The sequence below is a fragment of the Cebidichthys violaceus genome, unplaced genomic scaffold, assembly GCF_023349555.1.
Source record: "Cebidichthys violaceus isolate CVI_PGR_0920_01 unplaced genomic scaffold, fCebVio1.0.p SCAF_8, whole genome shotgun sequence".
NCBI lineage: Eukaryota > Metazoa > Chordata > Actinopteri > Perciformes > Stichaeidae > Cebidichthys > Cebidichthys violaceus.
The window spans coordinates 4637858-4657670 of NW_027176964.1; the positions used below are offsets into that span (position 1 = coordinate 4637858).

The 19813-nt window shown below is 41.1% G+C and overlaps 2 protein-coding genes across 3 annotated transcripts; both read left to right on the top strand.

Moving 5' to 3' along the window:
- Window positions 1-1017: 1017 nt before the first annotated feature.
- Window positions 1018-2988, top strand: atpsckmt (fATP synthase c subunit lysine N-methyltransferase). The gene is made up of 4 exons (XM_068737970.1): window positions 1018-1579; window positions 2067-2204; window positions 2367-2417; window positions 2522-2988. The coding sequence occupies exons 1-4, from the start codon at window positions 1292-1294 to the stop codon at window positions 2741-2743; spliced, it is 699 nt and encodes a 232-aa protein (XP_068594071.1). The 5' UTR covers window positions 1018-1291; the 3' UTR covers window positions 2744-2988.
- On the top strand, window positions 2982-17847 carry LOC137892660 (E3 ubiquitin-protein ligase MARCHF6-like). Of its 2 annotated transcripts, none has more exons than XM_068737968.1 (26): window positions 2982-3208; window positions 4301-4400; window positions 4745-4818; window positions 4950-5093; window positions 5477-5549; window positions 5829-6009; window positions 6866-7100; window positions 7250-7311; window positions 7658-7690; window positions 8291-8342; window positions 8531-8589; window positions 8674-8754; window positions 9025-9093; window positions 9240-9314; window positions 9604-9738; window positions 9840-9959; window positions 10172-10272; window positions 10425-10562; window positions 11061-11253; window positions 11370-11439; window positions 11543-11724; window positions 11826-11960; window positions 13078-13167; window positions 13376-13508; window positions 14758-14893; window positions 15224-17847. In XM_068737968.1, the coding sequence occupies exons 1-26, from the start codon at window positions 3190-3192 to the stop codon at window positions 15306-15308; spliced, it is 2775 nt and encodes a 924-aa protein (XP_068594069.1). In that variant the 5' UTR covers window positions 2982-3189; the 3' UTR covers window positions 15309-17847. The 2 variants fall into 2 exon arrangements, with proteins under 2 accessions (XP_068594069.1, XP_068594070.1); XM_068737969.1 differs by having other exon boundaries at window positions 7253-7311.
- The last annotated feature ends 1966 nt before the right edge of the window (window positions 17848-19813 follow it).

The following is a 19813-nucleotide window of genomic DNA, read 5'->3' on the forward strand; positions in this document are numbered from 1 at the left end:
TTAATGTTGATCTCTACAGCTCTTATTAGTGTTTTATTTCTTCTTCCTTTTTTCTTTTTTTTTTTTACAGTTTTACATTGTATGTAACTAAAATGTGGACTAGAGCTTAAGAATTTTTTTTATTTATAATAAAATATCTCTTCGCTGAAGAGTTTAGGTGCAACTGTTGTAAGTTTTGATTATTACTTTTCTTTGATGTGGGAGTGTCAGGGAAATAAACAGTCAGGATTCGACTGGAACGGATCAAAGGAGGATTTATACCCACACACGCTGAGATCATTAAATTCCCACACATTCTATTGCATCACAGACCCCTTTGTGCCCCTTATTTATATTTAAGATTATTTTCTGAATGATGTGTCGTAGTGTTTTCTATATGTGTGGACATCATGGCACCACCAAAGCAAGACAAATGTTGCAACTCCTAGGCCATTCCAGGTTTTTGTGTTGAGCATAGCTCCAGAATCAAATAAAGAATAGATATTATCAAGGACAGGATATGATGGAAACAAAACTATTAGTCATAGGCCTGAAGTCAGCACACACAGAAACATGCAAAATACTGTTTTGCAGATAAAATAAAGTTGGCTTAAAACTTATATTGTATGTTGCTGTGTAAATGTATATATTATTTAATCGTTTGTTTTTGTTTGTTTGGGTGGATTTATTGATGTTTATTTATGTGTTTTCAATGAGATTTGTCCCGTTTTGTTCTGGGTGATTTTCGTCTGTTGATTGTATGGCTGTCTCTGTTTAATTTTTTCATTAAACATCTTCTTCCTTTAATCTGCATGGTACCATGACATTGTCATTCAATGTGTGTGTGTGTGTGTGTGTGTGTGTGTGTGTGTGTGTGTGTGTGTGTGTGTGTGTGTGTGTGTGTGTGTGTGTGTGTGTGTGTATTTGTAGGCTGTCACCCCGTTTTAAATGATTTGCACCTACGGCACTGACCAGGGAACGAAGGCAAAGAGGAACGTTTGTTTGCTTAGCTTTGTCATCCTGTCGGATGAGAAAGAGCGCTGCACAGATTAGAATGCATGATTAACTGGACCATTGCTTTTTCAGTGGCTAATTATTTCGATAATACTCTTTTCTGCGCTTTTGGCTTTGCAGGATGAGCAGGTGTGGACTGAATAATATAGATTTTATTCATGACATTTACATTAGGTTACATTACATTACTTACAGTGGGTTGCTAAACTATAGCTGAGTCCCTGCTGTCATTCGTGCAGTTCAAGTTCAGCTAAAGTTACGTATTTATAACGTGTACCGTTTCCGTTAAGCTAGCAACATGTCACAAGAAGGGCTTTTTCCGGACTCTGCAGTAGCAGGACAACTAAAGAGCGATGTCAAGGACAAAAGGAGCAGGATGAGTCGCGTGGGTGTCGTTGTCACGGGCGTGTTGGGAGGCTCGCTGGTCGCCCTGTACGCGGTGGCTGCTCCGTTTCTCGCTCCTGCCCTGAGAAAAGTCTGTCTCCCGTTCGTCCCCGCGACAACGGCTCAGGTGGAGAATGTCCTCGGCAGTCTGCGAGCCAGATCAGGGACCCTGGTGGACATTGGCAGTGGAGATGGAAGGATAGTGAGTGATGTGTTGTCTTACCCTGTGGAGCCAAAAAATACAATAAAACAAATCTTACCCTAACAACATAAGATAAGCAGAACCACCGTCATGGAAGTAAACAATGGTTTTGGTAACGTGCTCGATATGCCGATTAAATGTCCCAGAAATGCGTGAAAGGCGTAAATCATAGATAAAAAGGAAAGGTTACATGTCACCACAGGGAAATCGAGATTTAGTCAGTGTAATGTGCATATCACCAACACCATTGTTTACTTCTATTGAAGGAGTAGGTGAGTGGTTCAATTCTCAAAGGAAGTTACTTAACTGAATAGCCTCACTGAGATGTTATGTGTGAGTTATGCTGCAGAAACACCACAGACAAAAAAACTCTCACAATAAATACCAGACTTACTCTACATCCAACTGCTGCTATAGTCCGCTGCACATTGTTGATACTATGACGCTGATCCATTGAGTTTCCCTTCGTCCTCCCTCCTTATTGCAGGTGATCGCAGCGGCCAAGCATGGGTTTCAAGCGTCAGGCTTTGAGCTGAACCCCTGGCTGGTGTGGTATTCTCGCTACAAGGCCATAAGGGAGGGAGTCCACCACTCCACCTCCTTCCACATCTCGGACTTGTGGAAGGTATGTGACACATGATTAACATAGTAATTAGAAGTGGTGACCACATTTGCATTTAGTTTGTCATAGCAGTTGTTGTCTTTTTCTTGTTACAGACATGAGGTGATATTAAACATACAGGTCTTTTCACTATGTCTCTCTGAATATTTCTGATTCTTTTGCTAGGTCAGTTTTGCTCAGTACTCCAATGTTGTCATATTTGGAGTCCCTCAAATGGTGAGTTCTTTTTTTTAATACATTGTTTTAATCTTGCCAAGTAAGTTTTTAGAATCCCAAAGTATTACTCTCGATGTCCTGATTTTTGCTGCCCTTATCTGCAGATGGACCAGCTGGAGCTGAAGCTGGCAAGCGAGTTACCGAGCACAGCCAAGGTGGTGGCATGTCGTTTCCCCTTCCCTACTTGGGTCCCTGAACACACCGCCGGGGAGGGCATAGACACTGTGTGGGTGTACAACGCCAAGACATTTAAATCACACCTGCAACATAGAATGGCAAGGAAGACAACACCAGAACATGAGAGCACACCAGATTCACACACATGAATGTTAACTCTCACATCTTGTTGTTCATTTGTCATCATGTTGGAACCCTGGGGTGTTTTATTTTTATTTTTTAAAGCCATGCAATTTCTACTCTGGGGTGGAATTGAAATGGCTGGGGAAGACTGTTAAAAAATGTGCTAAAAAGTGTTAAGTCCTTTCACATTAATGTTCAAGTGTGAGATTTATAAATAAAGGTGTGTTGCGTTTGGCTGCCACCTAGTGGTGAAAATCCCGCACAATCTCTAGTTGTGGCTTTGAGCATGTCCTGACCGCTAGCTGATGCACTGTGAGAGGGAAAGGGTTTTATTATGAAACGTATGGTCACGCCAAAGATAGGCAGAGCTTGAACTGAACAATTACTTGAAATGTTTACATGTAGATGGCTACCAGTCATCGCTTTTACACTGAGTGACTGTGGAGCAGGGCCGCCCTATTAGCCAGCCGAGATGGACACCGCTGAGGAAGGTAGCTAATATTAAAACTTGATCAACTTGTCCGTGTTAACTAACAACTCCGATACAAACGACGCCTTTATCACATGCTGACTCATTATCACGTGCTGCCAGTGGTAATGACGCGGTTCAGAATTGTATTACACTTCGACAAAGTTTCACTTTTTTTTATTAAAGAAACCGCTAAGCTAGCCAATTAGCTGGCTAGCTAGCTAAAGCTAGCATTAGCTGCACCCGTTAAGTCAAGAGGTAAACACAGTCAGCAACGCTAGGTTTCTGTTTGCTTTAAATAAACACGGCATCTAACACGAGTGGGATGTGCTGGCTCACAACCTAGAAGACAGCCGTTTCGCATTAAAGTCATTCCTAACAAGCTATCTTATCTCACGCTAGATTAGTTAACTCTTTATAAGTTTTGACGCTACCGTTATAATATTACGTAAGTTAAATCACAGTATAACTTATCTTAGCTAACGTAACGGTGACACATCGGGCGACCATGTCAATTGACGAATCTGGTTCTACAACGTAGCACTGACTTACAAAAATACAAATACGAAATATCATTAACATCCTCAAGTCTTTATGCTTGGATTAATTTAAATACATTTTGGGCAACACGTGCGGGCAGTCGTTTGGTGTCCTGTGCCCAGGTGTGCATTGTGAAGTAGTGTAACGTCACTTGTTCATATTTTGAATTCAGCTAAATGATTATATATGAAGTCGGTCAGTCAAGTGTACTCTGGGGTATCCTCACTGATAGTGTGGCACCCTGGGCTAATTATAGTGGTTTTACTTTGGTCATCCAGGGACACAGGTAATCCAAGGATTGGAGATTGCCCCACGAATAGGACCTGTACCGTACTATTCACTACACACATCCCAAGTTTAAATCCTGAAACTTTCACGTGCTGCAAAAAAGCTTGCATGCGTTTTTAATTTTGTCATCAAACATTTGGCATTACATCAGAGGTGTGTCATGAGTCTGAATCAAAGTAAATTACTGATCTGCCATGGGGAAGTTGTAGAAATACAGCGTGCCTGGTGGATGAAATGAAAATATTTCAGGAGTATGAAGTTCTGTTGTTGTGTGCTTATTGTGCAGGGGACATCTGTCGTGTGTGCCGGTCGGAGGGCTCCCAGGACAAGCCGCTCTACCACCCCTGTGTCTGCACCGGCAGCATCAAGTTCATCCATCAGGAATGGTGTGTTCATTATTTCCTCTCTCCTTTCCTTAAATTGTCTCTACAAGGTTAAACGCAGGTAGAGACAGCTTGCCTGTCTACGGTGTCAATCTGTTTGCTTTCACAGATGTTGCTGAAGTGTGTTCCAACTTGGCAAAAATAATTATCCCTGGGTAGTTTAGAATTAATTACACAGCTGACAAACAACATTAACGAGCAGACATAATGAAAGTATTCTTTACATTTCAGCTGTGAAGAATCATGGGAAAGTTGTGTTATTTTCCTGCAGAACCACAGAGGAAGACTCCTGCACACGTAGGATAAAAAAAGAGTAAACTCACACAGGTGTCCTTTTGTTTTCACAGCTTACTGCAGTGGTTGAAACACAGCAGAAAAGAATACTGTGAATTATGCAAGCACAGGTTTGCATTTACACCAAGTAAGTTGTTTGTTTGTCAGTACAATGGATCATTACACTAAGATGCATTCATTTGTTGTTGGCTCCTCTAAACTACCCATTCCCCTCATTCCACTCTCTCATCTGCCTCCCTTCTCATTGCTGTTCCCCAGTCTACTCTCCGGACATGCCGTCTCGCTTGCCTGTCCAGGACATCTTTGCAGGGCTGGTCACCAGTATTGGAACAGCGATCAGATACTGGTTTCACTACACGCTGGTGGCCTTCGCCTGGCTGGGCGTGGTGCCTCTCACAGCATGTAAGTCATTGTAAATGAAAGGAGAATTCATCAGATTTGCATACTGTTTTTAGTGTAACGTCTAACAAAGTTTAGGCAATAGTTGACAAGAAAATGAACGTTAAGCACTTGTTTAAAACTTAGAAGCACTTAAAGTAGATGAAACAAAAAAACTCAAATAAAACCGTTCAACCCACCTTGCAGCAACAAATGAACTTGAGTGTTTTAAACCAGCTTTTATTAAGGTAATGGAACAAAGAGTTGTATTCAGCATGAAGTGTAATACAATTCAAATCAGATGTAAGAATTTGCTGCATAGTTTTTAGTTTGTTTCACGCCAGTTGTCGCTTTTCAGAAATGATTCTCAGATTGTTTTTTTCTTTGTTTCTTTGCTTTTCTATCAGGTCGTATCTACAAGTGTTTATTCACCGGCTCTGTGAGCTCTCTCCTTACCCTGCCATTAGATATGCTTTCCACGTAAGTTTGAATCACTATCTGGTCTTGATCTTGCCCTTTTGTCTCTCACACTGTATCCTCTTTATTGGAGCTGCATGTGTTCTCCATATTTTGTAGGCCGCAGTCCCATGAAGACTGAATGTTATGATCTTATTGGTGATCCAAGTGTGGTTATTCACAAAAGCCCCTTCCATCCATCACCCCATCGTTTCCTTCCCTGTTGTCGAGTTCTTCGCAGCGACATAGTGTGAGATCTTGCCGTGATAAACCTGATAACACCGTCATGTGTCTTCCTCGCAGGCAAAACCTGCTCGCCGACTGCCTCCAGGGCTGTTTTGTGGTCACTTGCACGCTGTGCGCCTTCATCAGCCTGGTGTGGCTCAGAGAGCAGATTGTCCACGGTGGCGCACCCCAGTGGTTAGAGCAGAATCAACCCCCTCTAGTTCCCAACCAGCCCAATGGTCCAGCTCCAGCCAATGAGGTGAGATCAGTGAGACATCTCCAACTGACATCTATCTGCACACAGATAGATGTCAGTCTATCTGTGATAGACTGACATCTATCACATGATGCAGGAGTGCAGGAGCTACCACTACTGCACTCTGACATAGTTGGCACAATGACAGCTTCATATCTGTAAATGATAAGCCAGTGGCCTTTGCGATTACCTAAAGTATTTATTCTTAGTTTGATTTGGTTTAAAATTTGCTGTTTTGATGAAATTTCTTTCAAATTTGACACAAAGTTCCAACTGGACTCAAGAGCAAACCACCCACCCACCTCTTCTTGTGAAAGCGATATCTCAAGAACACCTTAAGGGAATTCCTTCAAATTAGGAACAAACGTCAACCTGGACTCAAGGATGAACTAATGTGAATTTGACCTCGCAAAACACGCTTCTGGCCATAACTCAAGAATGTATATGCTTATCAAGACATTTTCACACAAGTGTCTGAGAGGATAAAATGATGAATTGGGGACATTTTTGGAAAGACAAACTGCAATTTGACTGGTTGGTGACGCCAAACAACCACAAGGGGGCAAATTCTAGTTGTGACCAAAGCTAGATAAAATCACACCTGTGGGATTTAGTGAAAAAAATAGTAATTGCTGCAAGTTTATCTTTCTCCCACAGTTTGCCAGTGTTCTCTGTTAGTGCTTCCTCTCAGAGGAACCTTCAGGACAGTTATCTTTTAGAGAATGGGCTCGTCTTTACACACAAGCAACCGTGTAAAAGAGTGCTTGCCAGATTATTATACGGGTGAGCTATGCTGTAGGTAAGGAACTATGATATGTCTCTTTTTTTATTTTATTTTTGTTATTTCACAATTCTACAGGTTCCAGGTGGCAACGTCGGCGTCAACGCCCAGGCTGCTGCGGACGCCGCAGAAGCCCTGCAACCTGCGAACGCTGCCCCAGACGGACAGGCGCCCGCCAACCCGCATGAAGCCGGCAACCACGGGAACGAGGCTGAACTTGAGGACGAAGACGACGATGGGGAGGAAGACGAGGAGGACGACGACGAGGAGGGCAGGGAAGAGGACGCTGCCGAAGCCAATAATGGAGGACAAGGTCAGTGTCAACTTAAGAAACAAAGAAGTGTGATACACTTTAAAAGTAGCGGTACAACCTACATGGTAATGCGGCCACAGAAGCATATTTTCTCTGCACATTGTAGGTGTTCCCTACTGTTTCAGGTGTTTCCTTTTCGTTCTTTGCAGAAGACTTGAACTGGAACGCCCTGGAGTGGGACCGTGCAGCTGAGGAGTTGACCTGGGAAAGGGTGGGAATCTATTTTTTTTTAATCTCCAATCCCCCCCATAAAGTGGTGTGATGAAGCTGGGACACACAATGCTAGAAAAGCAAAGTGTGCAGGCAGGGTAGCAGTTAGTTGACAGACGCCTTCTGGCTAAAAGCTTCTGTGACAGGAAATATCCATCTTTGTGTGGTGTGTTTATGCAGCACTTTCAGGGATGCTGTTTGCAGCCGGCCTGTCAAAAGATGTGTTCTTCGTCATATTAGTAGAAGTTGCAGATGCTATCAATAATAGCAGCAGTTAGTGAAACGATATTACCATGTATGTGTATCATGAAGGATCATTATGACATTGCTTTTTGTTTGTGTCCCAGATGCTGGGGCTAGATGGCTCCCTAGTTTTCTTGGTAAGTGCACACACACACACACACACACACACACACACACACACACACACACACACACACACACACACACACACACACACTCACACACTCTTTCTACTCTTATACAAAGTGTGCCTGAAAGGGCAATTCTGGTATATTTCAACTTAGCACATTTCCTATAAATATATAGGAACTGTGCAATGCATCATGTATTGGGCAAGCTGTGCGAACCCCCTACAGCTTTCCAAATAACCAAGATGTTTCCATGAAACATTTCAGAGTGGCGCTCTAGAATAGCCACCCTGGCTAATTGCATAGGGATCTACGTCTGCCACTACTGGCCGTTTTTCTTCATCTAGTATAACGTTACCGTTGTAATTTAGGATCACTGTGTGTCCAGAGAAATGTATTTCCCTTTAACAACCTCAATGTACCTATATGTTGATGTGATGCATACTCTGTCTCCATCAGCTCTGTTGCTCTACAGATAGAAACTGAGACCCTTGTCGTGTGTGTGTGTGTGTGTGTGTGTGTGTGTGTGTGTGTGTGTGTGTGTGTGTGTGTGTGTGTGTGTGTGTGTGTGTGTGTGTGTGTGTGTGTGTGTGTGTGTGTCTTCTCTAGGAGCATGTGTTCTGGGTGGTGTCTCTCAACACACTCTTCATCCTGGTCTTTGGTGAGTTAAACCTGCAATACAGTGCTGATGTACTAAACAATCATTACCTTTGAGAATCAATCAAGCCTTTGGTGTGCCGTTATTATTATTATTATTATTATTATTATTATTATATGACAGTCATGTGTGCCTTTTTACAGTCTTCACTAAACAAGGGATTGTAACCTCAGCTATGTGTTTCCCTCTAGCTTTCTGTCCGTATCACATCGGCCATTTTTCAGTGGTTGGACTGGGCTTTGAAGAATATGTAAGTGTCATACTATTACTAATATTTTTGTTTTGACATGCAGTGATGGGATTGATTTGATGATGGTATTCTATCTGGTTGCAGGTCAAAGCTTCACACTTTGATGGCCTCGTCACCACCATACTGGGTTACATCCTCCTGGCTGGAGCTCTCATAGTCTGCCATGTATCCTCTGTGTACAGCAAGTTATTTTGTGTGTGAAATGAGCCATAGCATTGCTTATTATGGCTGTGTAGAGCTGTTGTTTGTGTTTGTTTCTTTGACCCTTTTACTAAATGTTTCTTGTCATACAGGAAGCCTAAATGTCAAGTCAGTGCTCCATCTTTTTGTACAGAATGTGCTCCTGAGAGATACTTAATTTTGATGCTTAAAATACAGACTGAATGTCATTTCTCTCACAATTTCGGTGGTAGTCCTTAACCGTGCCTCCTTTAGGGGTTTGCTTCATTGGTGAAGTTCCAGCGGTCCAGACGACTCCTGGGTGTCTGCTACATTGTAGTGAAGGTAAGTTAGAGACAAGAGTGGAATGTTTCCAAAAAATCTATCTCGCTTTTATCAAACTAGCAAAGCTTTCAGTTTAAACGGTAATGATTAGGTACATTCTGATTACAGGAACAAAGAAACTAAATTTGTATTTTCATATGTCTCAGGTGTCCCTGCTGGTTGTCATGGAGATAGGCTTGTTCCCGCTGATTTGTGGTTGGTGGCTCGACATTTGCTCGCTGGTAAGAAACTCATTTGATCCTGTTGATATAGTCACGTACTGACCCTTAATGACTAACCAATCAAATGAAATGCAATCATGATGATCCAGTCCTGCACAAATTTGATACAAAAAAAGAAATTTGATGCACTTTGAAAAACACCCTCAAAATATTACATGTATTGGACAAATTCTTAAAAACAGATTTAGTTTTTGGTTTTGACCCCACACACACACACACACACACACACACACACACACACACACACACACACACACACATAATAATGCACGTCCTTTGTTGGTTGCAGGAGATGTTCGATGCCACTCTGAAAGACAGGGAGCAGAGTTTTGACTCGGCTCCTGGCACCACCATGTTCCTCCACTGGCTGGTCGGCATGGTCTACGTCTTCTACTTCGCGTCCTTCATCCTTCTGCTCCGAGAGGTCAGTGCAGGACTTCAACTGCTCACAGTTATGTGTTGCGAAAAAAATCTGAAACCGTTCTACAGCCTTTTAAAATGTTGCACGTGTTTCTGCGGTTGCAGGTGCTCCGGCCTGGTGTGCTGTGGTTCCTGAGGAACCTGAACGATCCAGACTTCAACCCAGTCCAGGAGATGATCCACCTGCCCATCTACAGACACCTGCGGAGGTTTATACTCTCTGTGGTCAGTCAATTATCCTCCTCCTCTGTTCCATCCCAAACCTATTCTTCAGTGGCGATGGACAATCGTTGTATGAATGACAGAAAGGCTGGAGGAACGATGGCCCAATGCGTATTCTAACTTCCTGTACTTATGTGTGATAGTACAGGGATACTTTACATGTCTACTAACAAACACGGATTTGTTGCTTTCTTTCTGTGTGCGTGTATTTCCAGGTGGTGTTTGGCTCCATAGTTTTGCTGATGCTTTGGCTTCCTATCAGAATCATCAAGCTGCTCTTCCCAACCTTCCTGCCCTACAACGTCATGCTTTACAGGTACACACGATATCATCTCTCTCTTTGTGTCTCAAAGCTAAAGACAACATTGTCTATTCTCAACTAAGGCATAACCAAGACTGTCTGCTTCTCCTTACATTGACGGTGTGTTATAAATGGAATTGAGTGTGGTTCGTGTCTTGTGTCTGCAGCGACGCCCCCGTCAGCGAGCTGTCACTCGAGCTGCTGCTGCTTCAGGTTGTTCTGCCGGCGTTGCTGGAGCAGGGTCACACTCGCCAGTGGCTGAAAGGCCTCGTCCATGCCTGGACATTCACAGCTGGATACATGCTGTATGTCTGACACACACACACACACACACACACACACACACACACACACACACACACACACACACACACATATTGCAACTTTAAATGTAAAATGGTACAATGGAATAAAAGTACTGATAAAAGACGTACTGTGAATCAAGGCTCTAGTGAGCTACAATAATGGCTAAACTATACTTTCTTGGCTAGACCTGCCAGACATAGCTGGGTGAGGCAGAGACGATGGGCTAAGGTGAAGGCCTTGACCTTTAGTTGTTTAGTTGTTGCAAAAAATTGGGGTAGCTGCACCTCGGCAAGCATAGCCGTCTCGCCAAGAAAAGCAGCGGGATTCATAATAACGCAAACTAGAGAGATGGAGGAAAAGTCTGCTAGCTCTGAGTTACAGTTGTATCTGGCTTAGCTGTGAGGCTAAGCTAGCTGCAGCCATAAGCAGAGGGTTAAACGACATTCTCCATCCATCTCTGAAATGCTTTGCCAACATTGTCAATGGCTTCACCACAGAGACCTTCACTCCTACCTGCTGGGGGACCATGAAGACGAGGACCACCAAGCAAACAACAACCCTCCTGGTCGCCATAACAACAGGATCCCTGGCTTGGGGGAGGGGCTTCACGCCGCCCATCAGGCCATTCTACAGCAGGGCGGCCCTTTGGGTTTCCAGTCGTACCACCGGCCCGTCAACTTCCCCCTCAAGGTGACTCCCAGCGGTCATTCTTCTCATACATTCGTATCCTCTGCCACTGTTAAAACTTGTGCTGCTGTTAATGTTTCCCACACAATGTGATGTTGTTGTTCTTTCTTGCTGCTTAGATCATTCTGCTGGTTGCCTTTATGTGTGTGACGCTGCTACTGGCCAGTCTGATTTGCCTCACACTGCCGGGTAAGTTGTGGGCTCAAACAGGCATATTATCTTTTACTTTTCTCTTTCTCCGTCATTCTTTACACCTCCATGCCGTGCCTGTCTTCCTCTCCCTCTCCCCCAGTGTGTGCGGGCCGCTGGCTGATGTCTTTCTGGATGGGCAGTGCCATGGTTCATGAGCTGTACACAGCGGCCAGTGGGCTGTACATCTGCTGGCTGTCAATTCGAGGCGCCACCGTGATGCTTTCCTGGATGCCACAGGGACGGACCATCATAATGGTCAAAGTCAACGAGTGGACCCTCATGGTAATGTGTCTCTCTGGTCCTCCCAGCCCCCAAAAAAGTAAGCTCTACCCGCAATATGTGGCGACTGGTTGTATTTTGATGTGATGTCTGCCTGGAAACAGATCCTGAAGACCGTTGTGGTGGCCGTGCTCTTGGCTGGGGTGATTCCTCTGCTGTTGGGTCTGCTGTTTGAGCTGGTCATCGTTGCTCCTCTCAGAGTCCAACTGGACCAGACCCCTCTCTTCTACCCCTGGCAGGTAAGAGGATGGCGATTGTATGTAGTGGTGTAACGGACCATCACTGATCTGTGATCTGTTGGATCTCCCCCCTCACCATCCGCCATGCATGTGAACCGCAGATTAATTACAAAAAGTTGCCATTATAGTGTGAAATAATGTTTTAAGTACAGTTGTTTGAAGCAGCAGTATGAAATAGATATTAGAGAGGGAAAAATGACCTGTTTAACCTTCTATCACTAGCTCTAATTAAAACTACTAATGCCATTTCATTTTTAACAAAATTCTTTAATTTCCTAATCATTTGAATTGTGTGGTTTTATGCAAATAACCCCTATAGATGACTATAACAACGTAAAAGGATAACATTTAGAATTTGATATTTGCTGTTTTTGATCAAGGGTTTTGGAGGAAAAAAATAGTCTGGAGCCTTGTACACCTGTCTGTTTTGGCCAATGTGTCATCAACGATCGGCAATTGATATCAGCAGCAAAGAAACGTGATGGAGCTCTGATGATCTCTGAAAGTTCTATTTGCTCCCTTTTTTATTTTTGTGCTGATCCAATCCACGACTCAAAACCGCTATATGATACGTTGCCCCCCAAATTCTATGTGTGTGAATATGAGTCATGAAATTTTACACACCATTTGATTGCATCTATCCGAAATATAATGGAGTCAGAATTGATTAGGAGAGCACAGTGGGTATCAAACCTAAATGCAAATGTAGTACATATTGAGTATGGAAACCTCAAAAACCAAATGTTGGGTTAGATTGTGTTTACTTATTCTTTGCCACATATTCCCTGAGTGTTCCACTTTTAGACCTTTTTTCCTTGCCGTTAGTGATATAAAACATTCGATAACTTTGACTTATTTCATTAAATGAAAGAAAAAATGCTTTATAGAAAAAGCTGTTTTTATTTCTCAAAGTCAGATATGGAAAAGTTTGGTACCTACCAAAACTCTAATGGTACTAGTATCAACACATTGTTTGGATATCAGCTGTCATTCAGCGTTGTGCTCATGAAGGACACAAGAAACAGCTTGAGCAGGCACCTCTTGATACAGTGATACTGAGCAGATGTTAAACCTTTGTGTCTTGGCCGTTAACTGTTTATTTCTCTGTGTGTGGCAGGACTGGGCCCTGGGTGTGCTCCATGCTAAAATCATTGCTGCCATCACACTGATGGGCCCCCAGTGGTGGCTCAAAACCGTCATTGAGCAGGTCAGTGGTACATCTTTCTAGCTTCACTTAACCCAGAACAAAACCGGACAAATCCTGACATTTCACCTTATAGATAAGAAAACATGAAGTTTAAAAACCTTAATATAGATGCATATTCAAAGAACTAATCTAAATGTTGTCACTATTAATGAGAGAAAGAGTTAAACCGGCATTGGATTGAAGTAAAACAACCCTCACTCTCCCTCAGGTGTATGCTAACGGTATCCGAAACATTGACCTCCATTTCATCGTGCGAGGGCTGGCCGCCCCCGTCATCTGCGTCCTGCTGCTGTCCCTCAGTGTGCCCTACACCATCTCTAAAGGCATTACACCACTGCTGGGTGAGTCTTCGTGCATGCTGTGTCTGGGTTGAGTATGAACTTTCTAGCACCCTCATGTTCCCTAACATGCATGAGCTTCAAGATGATCCAGGAAAAGAACAGATTTTTAGCTTCCTTCATCTCTCCTCACGATGGTTTCGTGAAGGAAATTAACTCTTTTTATTCCCCCCGTATTAGATGATATTTTAATATCCATTGGTGATTTACATTAATGTTGAAACTAGGGTTGGATACCAGCACCTGGAATTCAGTGGCAGTACCCAACAGTACCTTCTTTTTTTTTCCCCGGTAAAAATGAAATCTCAGTTGGTGAAAATTAGTTCTCAATTTCAACATTGTTGTTTCTTTAGAGCATTTTCCACACCACACAACATGAAAACCCTCCATACGTCTCTTCATCCTATCATAGGCAAACTCAGTACAGAAAGATGGGCATTGGGACAGGACCCTTAAAAGTACAGAGTTCAGTACCCACCTCGAGTTGAAACACTAGATTATTTAACCGCTCAGAATGGAGACAATACTGCATTCACGTTGTCAAATTCATTATATGTTCTTTATACTCCGTGAACTGTTTGCCTTCAGTTGCAACAAGTAATGATTTGAAGTAAAAAAAAAAAAAAAAACTTGTTTTACTTCCATTAAAAATGTCCAGATAATTATAATCATTTAATGGGTAATTAATAATGATAAGAAGAAGAATAAATGACTGTAAAATCCCTTGAATCAATGAGAATTAGCAGTGGAAATTCAGCCTAATTAAACAACATTAATAAAGCTGACAACCCATCGAGTGTACGAGTAAGAAAGCACTTAAAAAAATAAACTTTATTTGGTCGTTATAGTGATTTGGGTACGGGCTAAATTAGAAATGGTAGCGGATAAAATTCATGCCCCGAGGTAGAAGACACACTTTGATATCATCAGGTCACAGCAGATCCTTAATAATTTGGACAATTTATGAGAAGCCCTTATTATGCAAAGCCTACTCAAAGAGCCAATGTTAGTGTCTTTGATGTTGACTTGGACAACAACCAGTCATTAAAGGACTCCCAGCCCTCGTGGTAATCTGGAGTTTAGTCACTGTGCAGAGCCCAACTGCAATTGATTTGTTTTGTGTCTTTCATTTACTCCGTTACCTCAACTCTGAGTCCATCAGTCCCTAGAGATAAGACATCACAGACATCACACTCATTAGTGTTTATTTCGTCTTCTCTTCCCCCCCCTACACCCCTTCCTTCCTCCACAGGTGTGCAGCCAGAGATGCAGACGCTGGTGGAGAGGAGGATCTATCCCTTCCTGCTGATGGTGGTCATACTGCTATCCATCCTGTCCTTCCAGATACGACAGTTCAAACGCCTCTACGAACACATAAAGAACGACAAGTCAGTTGACCTAAAAAAAAGTGTGAATAAACGAAAAGCGCAGCCAATCAAATCAAGCAGGAGGCGGGCTTTACTACTTTACCACTGACCTTTGAATCCCGTAGACACTGGTTGGGCCGGCTAATCAGTCAGTTAGCTGTAGTGCTGTGAGAGAGCTATGGAGTATGTGAGAGGTATTCATATTGCACGTCGTGATGGTTTCATGTAGGCTACGGTGAGGGAGCAGCTGCTCGCACCTCTTACAGTAAATTTAAGTCCCAGTTAAAGTTGATCAGTCAAATCTCATTCTGCATTAAAATATTAAAACTTTCTTTCCCATTTCTCCTCCAGATACCTGGTTGGACAGCGACTCGTAAACTACGAACGCAAGACAGGCAGGAGGATGTCGACCTCCTCGTACAGCACCTCCTCGTAGACCTCACGCTGCTGTGGGATCAGTGGAGCTAACTCCATTAGCCCGTCACTGAGAGCTATCAGCACCTCCCTGTGGGGAATGTTTTGGTTTCGGTTCTTTTGGTTCTCTCCATGCTTGGCTGTCAGAACACCAACCTCTAATCTTTTTACTGCAGCCTAGTTGTCACTGGTGACAGGAGACAAAAAAAAGACAAAATAGTCTCTAAACTCTGATTGGTTGTTAGCCAACCTGCAGAAAGAGGCACAGTTGAAGAGTTCCTTTGTCCATTTTGTCCTCAACGCAGCTGACATTTTAAGTTGTAATTATATGTATTTTTTAAAGTCGGTTCCGTTGAGCATAGCTTTTACCTCAAATTGTGCTTCCCTTTTAAATGTTTGTTGTGAAATATTGTCTAGCTAACCCCGAGTGTCTCTTAATGAGACGTGTTTGACATTTTAGAGCCGTAGAGTAATGTATGGACTGTCACGGGAACGCATATGTGGTCGTCAGTGATAAGGAACGACGTACCTGATGTAGCAATGTGATTGTATTGAGTTTTTTTGTTTGCTTTTTAGATATTTTCATTGATTTTTAGTATTCTGGAGTGAGCTGTTAGTCCTGATATTTTTTTTTAAAGTAAAGATGTAGATGTATGATTGATAATCTGGAAACAGCCCAGGACAAGTGTTTTCTTAAGATGTTCTCCTGAGAATTTCAAAAACAAACGGGTTGTGTAGTAAAATCTGTCTGAACAAATCCAGCTTCAGCAGAGGAGAGGTCATGAAGTGAGGTTTCAACTAAGAATATTTAAACTGGAAAAACAGTCTAAGAACATTTCAGAATGTGCCTGTGACACTCATCTTATTGTTATTCTGAGAGAATAAAAATATATATAGTCATGCTGCTAATTAGCTGTTCAGACTCTTACTGCCTGTCTGCATTCTGATAACTGTGAGGAGACGAAAAACAACTGCATGAACAACAAAACACTGATGCTGACAGATAATAGAACTTTACTGAAAACCTCTATAGTTCTGGCAAACTAGAGTTACCTCATCTCACTTAGTAATGTAGCGGAGTACAAACAACCAGATTAAATGCAGGAAATTGGTTGGCCGGGCTGGCAAGCTCCCACATTTTTCTTTTAGGTTCCCCAACTTACAACAACTCAGGTTTTCTTTTTTCTGTGCTGTGCTCTGATTATTCATTCAATCCATTGCTGCCACCCGATGAGCTAAATCAGATCTCATCTCGTAATCAGTTTAAAATAGATTTCTCTAAGAAATCATTTCTTCCCTGTTTTGTTACAGCCATGCAACAGTGACTTCCTGTTTAGTTTATTGCTTTTGACGTTATGATACCTGAATTTGCGGCCGGTAGAAAGTACAGATCAAATACCAGTGTGTTAAAAACCCAAAAGTGAAACAGCTCATAATTCTCAATTCTAATATCTATTTTATATTGCTGTGAAAACATCTCCAAACCACAAAAGATTATATTTTACAAGATTACATTTCACATCATTGTAGCAATTTTACATAATTTAGCTTTGCCCAATACTCATTTTTAGTCAATGGACCTTTAACCCATTGTAACGCAACTCTATGCAACTTTCGTTAACGTTAAATGTAACTCGGTAATTTAGCCAAGCCAGCCCACTGGCTGATAACACATAATCCTCTATTTCAACGTGATTTGTTATTCACAATGTAGCATTATCAGGGAAAAAGTAAGGTGCATGAGAGTGTTCAGCCACAGGTGTGTAGCACTAGTTTGCCCATGTGCAGTATGAACGGGCATAATGCTTCAGATTTTTAGTTTTTTTTCCGGTTAAATTAACAAACTTGTTGAACAATAGTTTTACGTCACGCACACAGCAGGCCATACATTTCTAATGCAATATATTTCGTTTGAGTATACACATGAGAGTGTATTTTTGTGAACAGGGCCACCAGTGTCTGACAGGCAGACCCCAGCCACATAAGGGAGATTACATTTCAGTGGATGGGGGGTAAGATGTGCACGCTGCGATTGTTTACTAGAAAGTTCATGTGCTTTTTGAGGAAAAGAGACAAAACATTGCAGAATTAGTCTTAAAGAACACTAAAACGTACTTCTCATGTGCACGTTTTACAACAGTTTGCAATTCAGATTCCATTGTAACACAGTCAACGCATTTAATTTCCCTCCCAAAAAGATTGAAAGATGTCAGTATGTCACTGTTGTGACTGCACGATGGGTTTCACTAAAGGATGGATTTGAGTTTTGCTTCTGTCTTTGATGTTCGTAGGAGTTTGGCAAACTTTCTATTGATATGGATTGTAATTGACATTGACTTTAGTGCTGCTGTGTGGAATGCTCTCATTATATATAAATATGATGCTTTAAAATGACCTTTAAGTATCTTCTTGAACTGAGCTGGACATTTCAAATTTTGATCTTGAATTTCTATTTTTATATGTGCAAAAAGGCATGTACTGTAACATGAAGGTATGTTCTAGTGTTTGTTCATTGTTGGTTAAGTAATATGACATGATAATAAAAAGTTGAAATGACCAGATCAGAGTGTGCAGTTTCTTCCTCACTCTGCAGAAAATATGATCCTCAAACAAATGCTACTCTGAATATGTCTTAAAAAAGTCACAGTAAATTATATCAAATGAAGTAGTAAAAAGTATAGTTTGTCGACAAGTCTGAAGAAAGCAATAAAAAAGGTCATAGGGTAGTTAATCGCAATATATCACATTATAGTATGTCGTACTTTTATTTCAAAAAAGTATCAGAAAGTCATAGTATGGTTTCTTTGAAAAAGTAATAGAAGAAGCCATAATATAGTATGTCCCAAAGTCTTTAAAAAGTCTAAGTATATGCCAAAAAAGTAATTGTATATTAGGTTGAAAATGTTCATTAAAAAAGTTGTAGAGTATGTCTAAAAGGGTGATAAAAAGTCATAGTGTTGGGAAAAATCATGAAAAAGTCACAGTATAGTATGTCTAAACATGTCTTTAAAAAACTCATAGTATAGTTCAGTGGTTCTCAACCTTTTTTCAAAATATTGAAATATTTTTTCAGCCAAGTACCCCCTAAACAGAGCAAAGCATTTTTGGTAGAAAAAAAGATCATCAGTGTTTGATTTATTAAACTGTCAACACTTAAAATGGCATTGTTTAGGATAATGAAAATGAATAGCTGAATATAAAATTCGGTTTATGAACTTACACTTATATTTGATTGAATATATATATAAGGATTTTTTAATGGATGTAAATTTTAAATATATTTTTCAAAAATCTCACGTACCCCCTGGAGTGCCTTCACATACCCCCAGGGTTATACGTTCCCCCATTTGTGAACCACTGGTATAGTATATCCAAAAAATGGCACAAAAATATAATAGCATAGTATGTCAAAAAAAGCTGTGAGAAAGTCCTAGTATTGCTTGTCGAAAAAAATCATGAAAACGTCAAAATTTCAAATTATGCCGAAAATATTCATAGTATAGTATGTAAAAAGTCTCAAAAATGTCATGGTATTTTATGTTGAAAAAAATCATAAAAAAGTTGTATTTATTTTTATTTTGTATACCCCAAAATCACAAATTTGCCTCATTTGTTGATTGAAAAAAGTAATTGTACATATGGTATGATCTCTATTGTGGTTGCACATCACAATAGAGATCATATAAAGTAATAACTAATAATATGTTTGTCTCTACAATAATTACACCTGAGAATATCCACCAGAAACCAGTCAACAGTATAAAAACACATTCAACCCTTAGTGTGTGTCTCTTATTCCTTGAAGCAGTCCACAAATGCTTGTAATGGAGAGGGCCTTCATTACAGAAATACTATCCTTTCCTTCCAACTCGTAGTAGTACATGATTGTGTGATGGGCTGTCAAAACTGATCAGCACATGGCAGTTCCTATTGCTTTTCACATTCGGCCCTCAGTTATTTATTTATTTATCCGTTGATCAGATGGGAAACTGATCACTTTTATCTATATTTATTGGACTAAAAGTATGTGGCTACAGTGTCAAAGAACACACGTAATTAATTTATCAAAAATATCAAAAATTAAATATATATGTATGTGTATATACTGTATATGTCAAAATGAATTTATCCTTCTTCATAATTTAACAGCAACAATTTTAAACAGCCCAGTTCTGATCAGGGAAGATATCTTGAACCTCTGGAAAGCGCAGCTCCAGGAAACAGGATGTAAGGTTATTTCTGCTGAATCCAATTACCTTCCTGCTAATGCACAGTCTTAACAGTTGTGGAAACCAAGTGCATATATGAGGAACATATGCAGCTAAAACAAGACTTCTACTGTGGAGCTAAAGCTGATTTTTCTAATCTGTGCTTTGTTTTTCGAAAGCACAATGATATAACCCATAGCAAAGTGCCTGTGAGTCATCCGTCCTTGATCTCTGAAGAGATTAATGCTGTGTCTTTAAGAGTTTGATTTATTTTCCTTCTACTGTAAAACCAGACTTCAAGCAAAGAACGAGTGTGAAG

What these genes read in the sequence shown, in the direction of transcription:
- atpsckmt (XM_068737970.1), top strand. Translation starts at nt 1,292, where the DNA reads ATGTCACAAGAAGGGCTTTTTCCGGACTCTGCAGTAGCAGGACAACTA. An exon ending in ACATCTCGGACTTGTGGAAG is followed by an intron (nt 2,205 to 2,366) that starts GTATGTGACACA and finishes TTCTTTTGCTAG; the next exon opens with GTCAGTTTTGCTCAGTACTC. An exon ending in TATTTGGAGTCCCTCAAATG is followed by an intron (nt 2,418 to 2,521) that starts GTGAGTTCTTTT and finishes CCTTATCTGCAG; the next exon opens with ATGGACCAGCTGGAGCTGAA.
- LOC137892660 (XM_068737968.1), top strand. An exon ending in GGAGGTTTATACTCTCTGTG is followed by an intron (nt 9,960 to 10,171) that starts GTCAGTCAATTA and finishes GTGTATTTCCAG; the next exon opens with GTGGTGTTTGGCTCCATAGT. An exon ending in AGGCATTACACCACTGCTGG is followed by an intron (nt 13,509 to 14,757) that starts GTGAGTCTTCGT and finishes CTTCCTCCACAG; the next exon opens with GTGTGCAGCCAGAGATGCAG.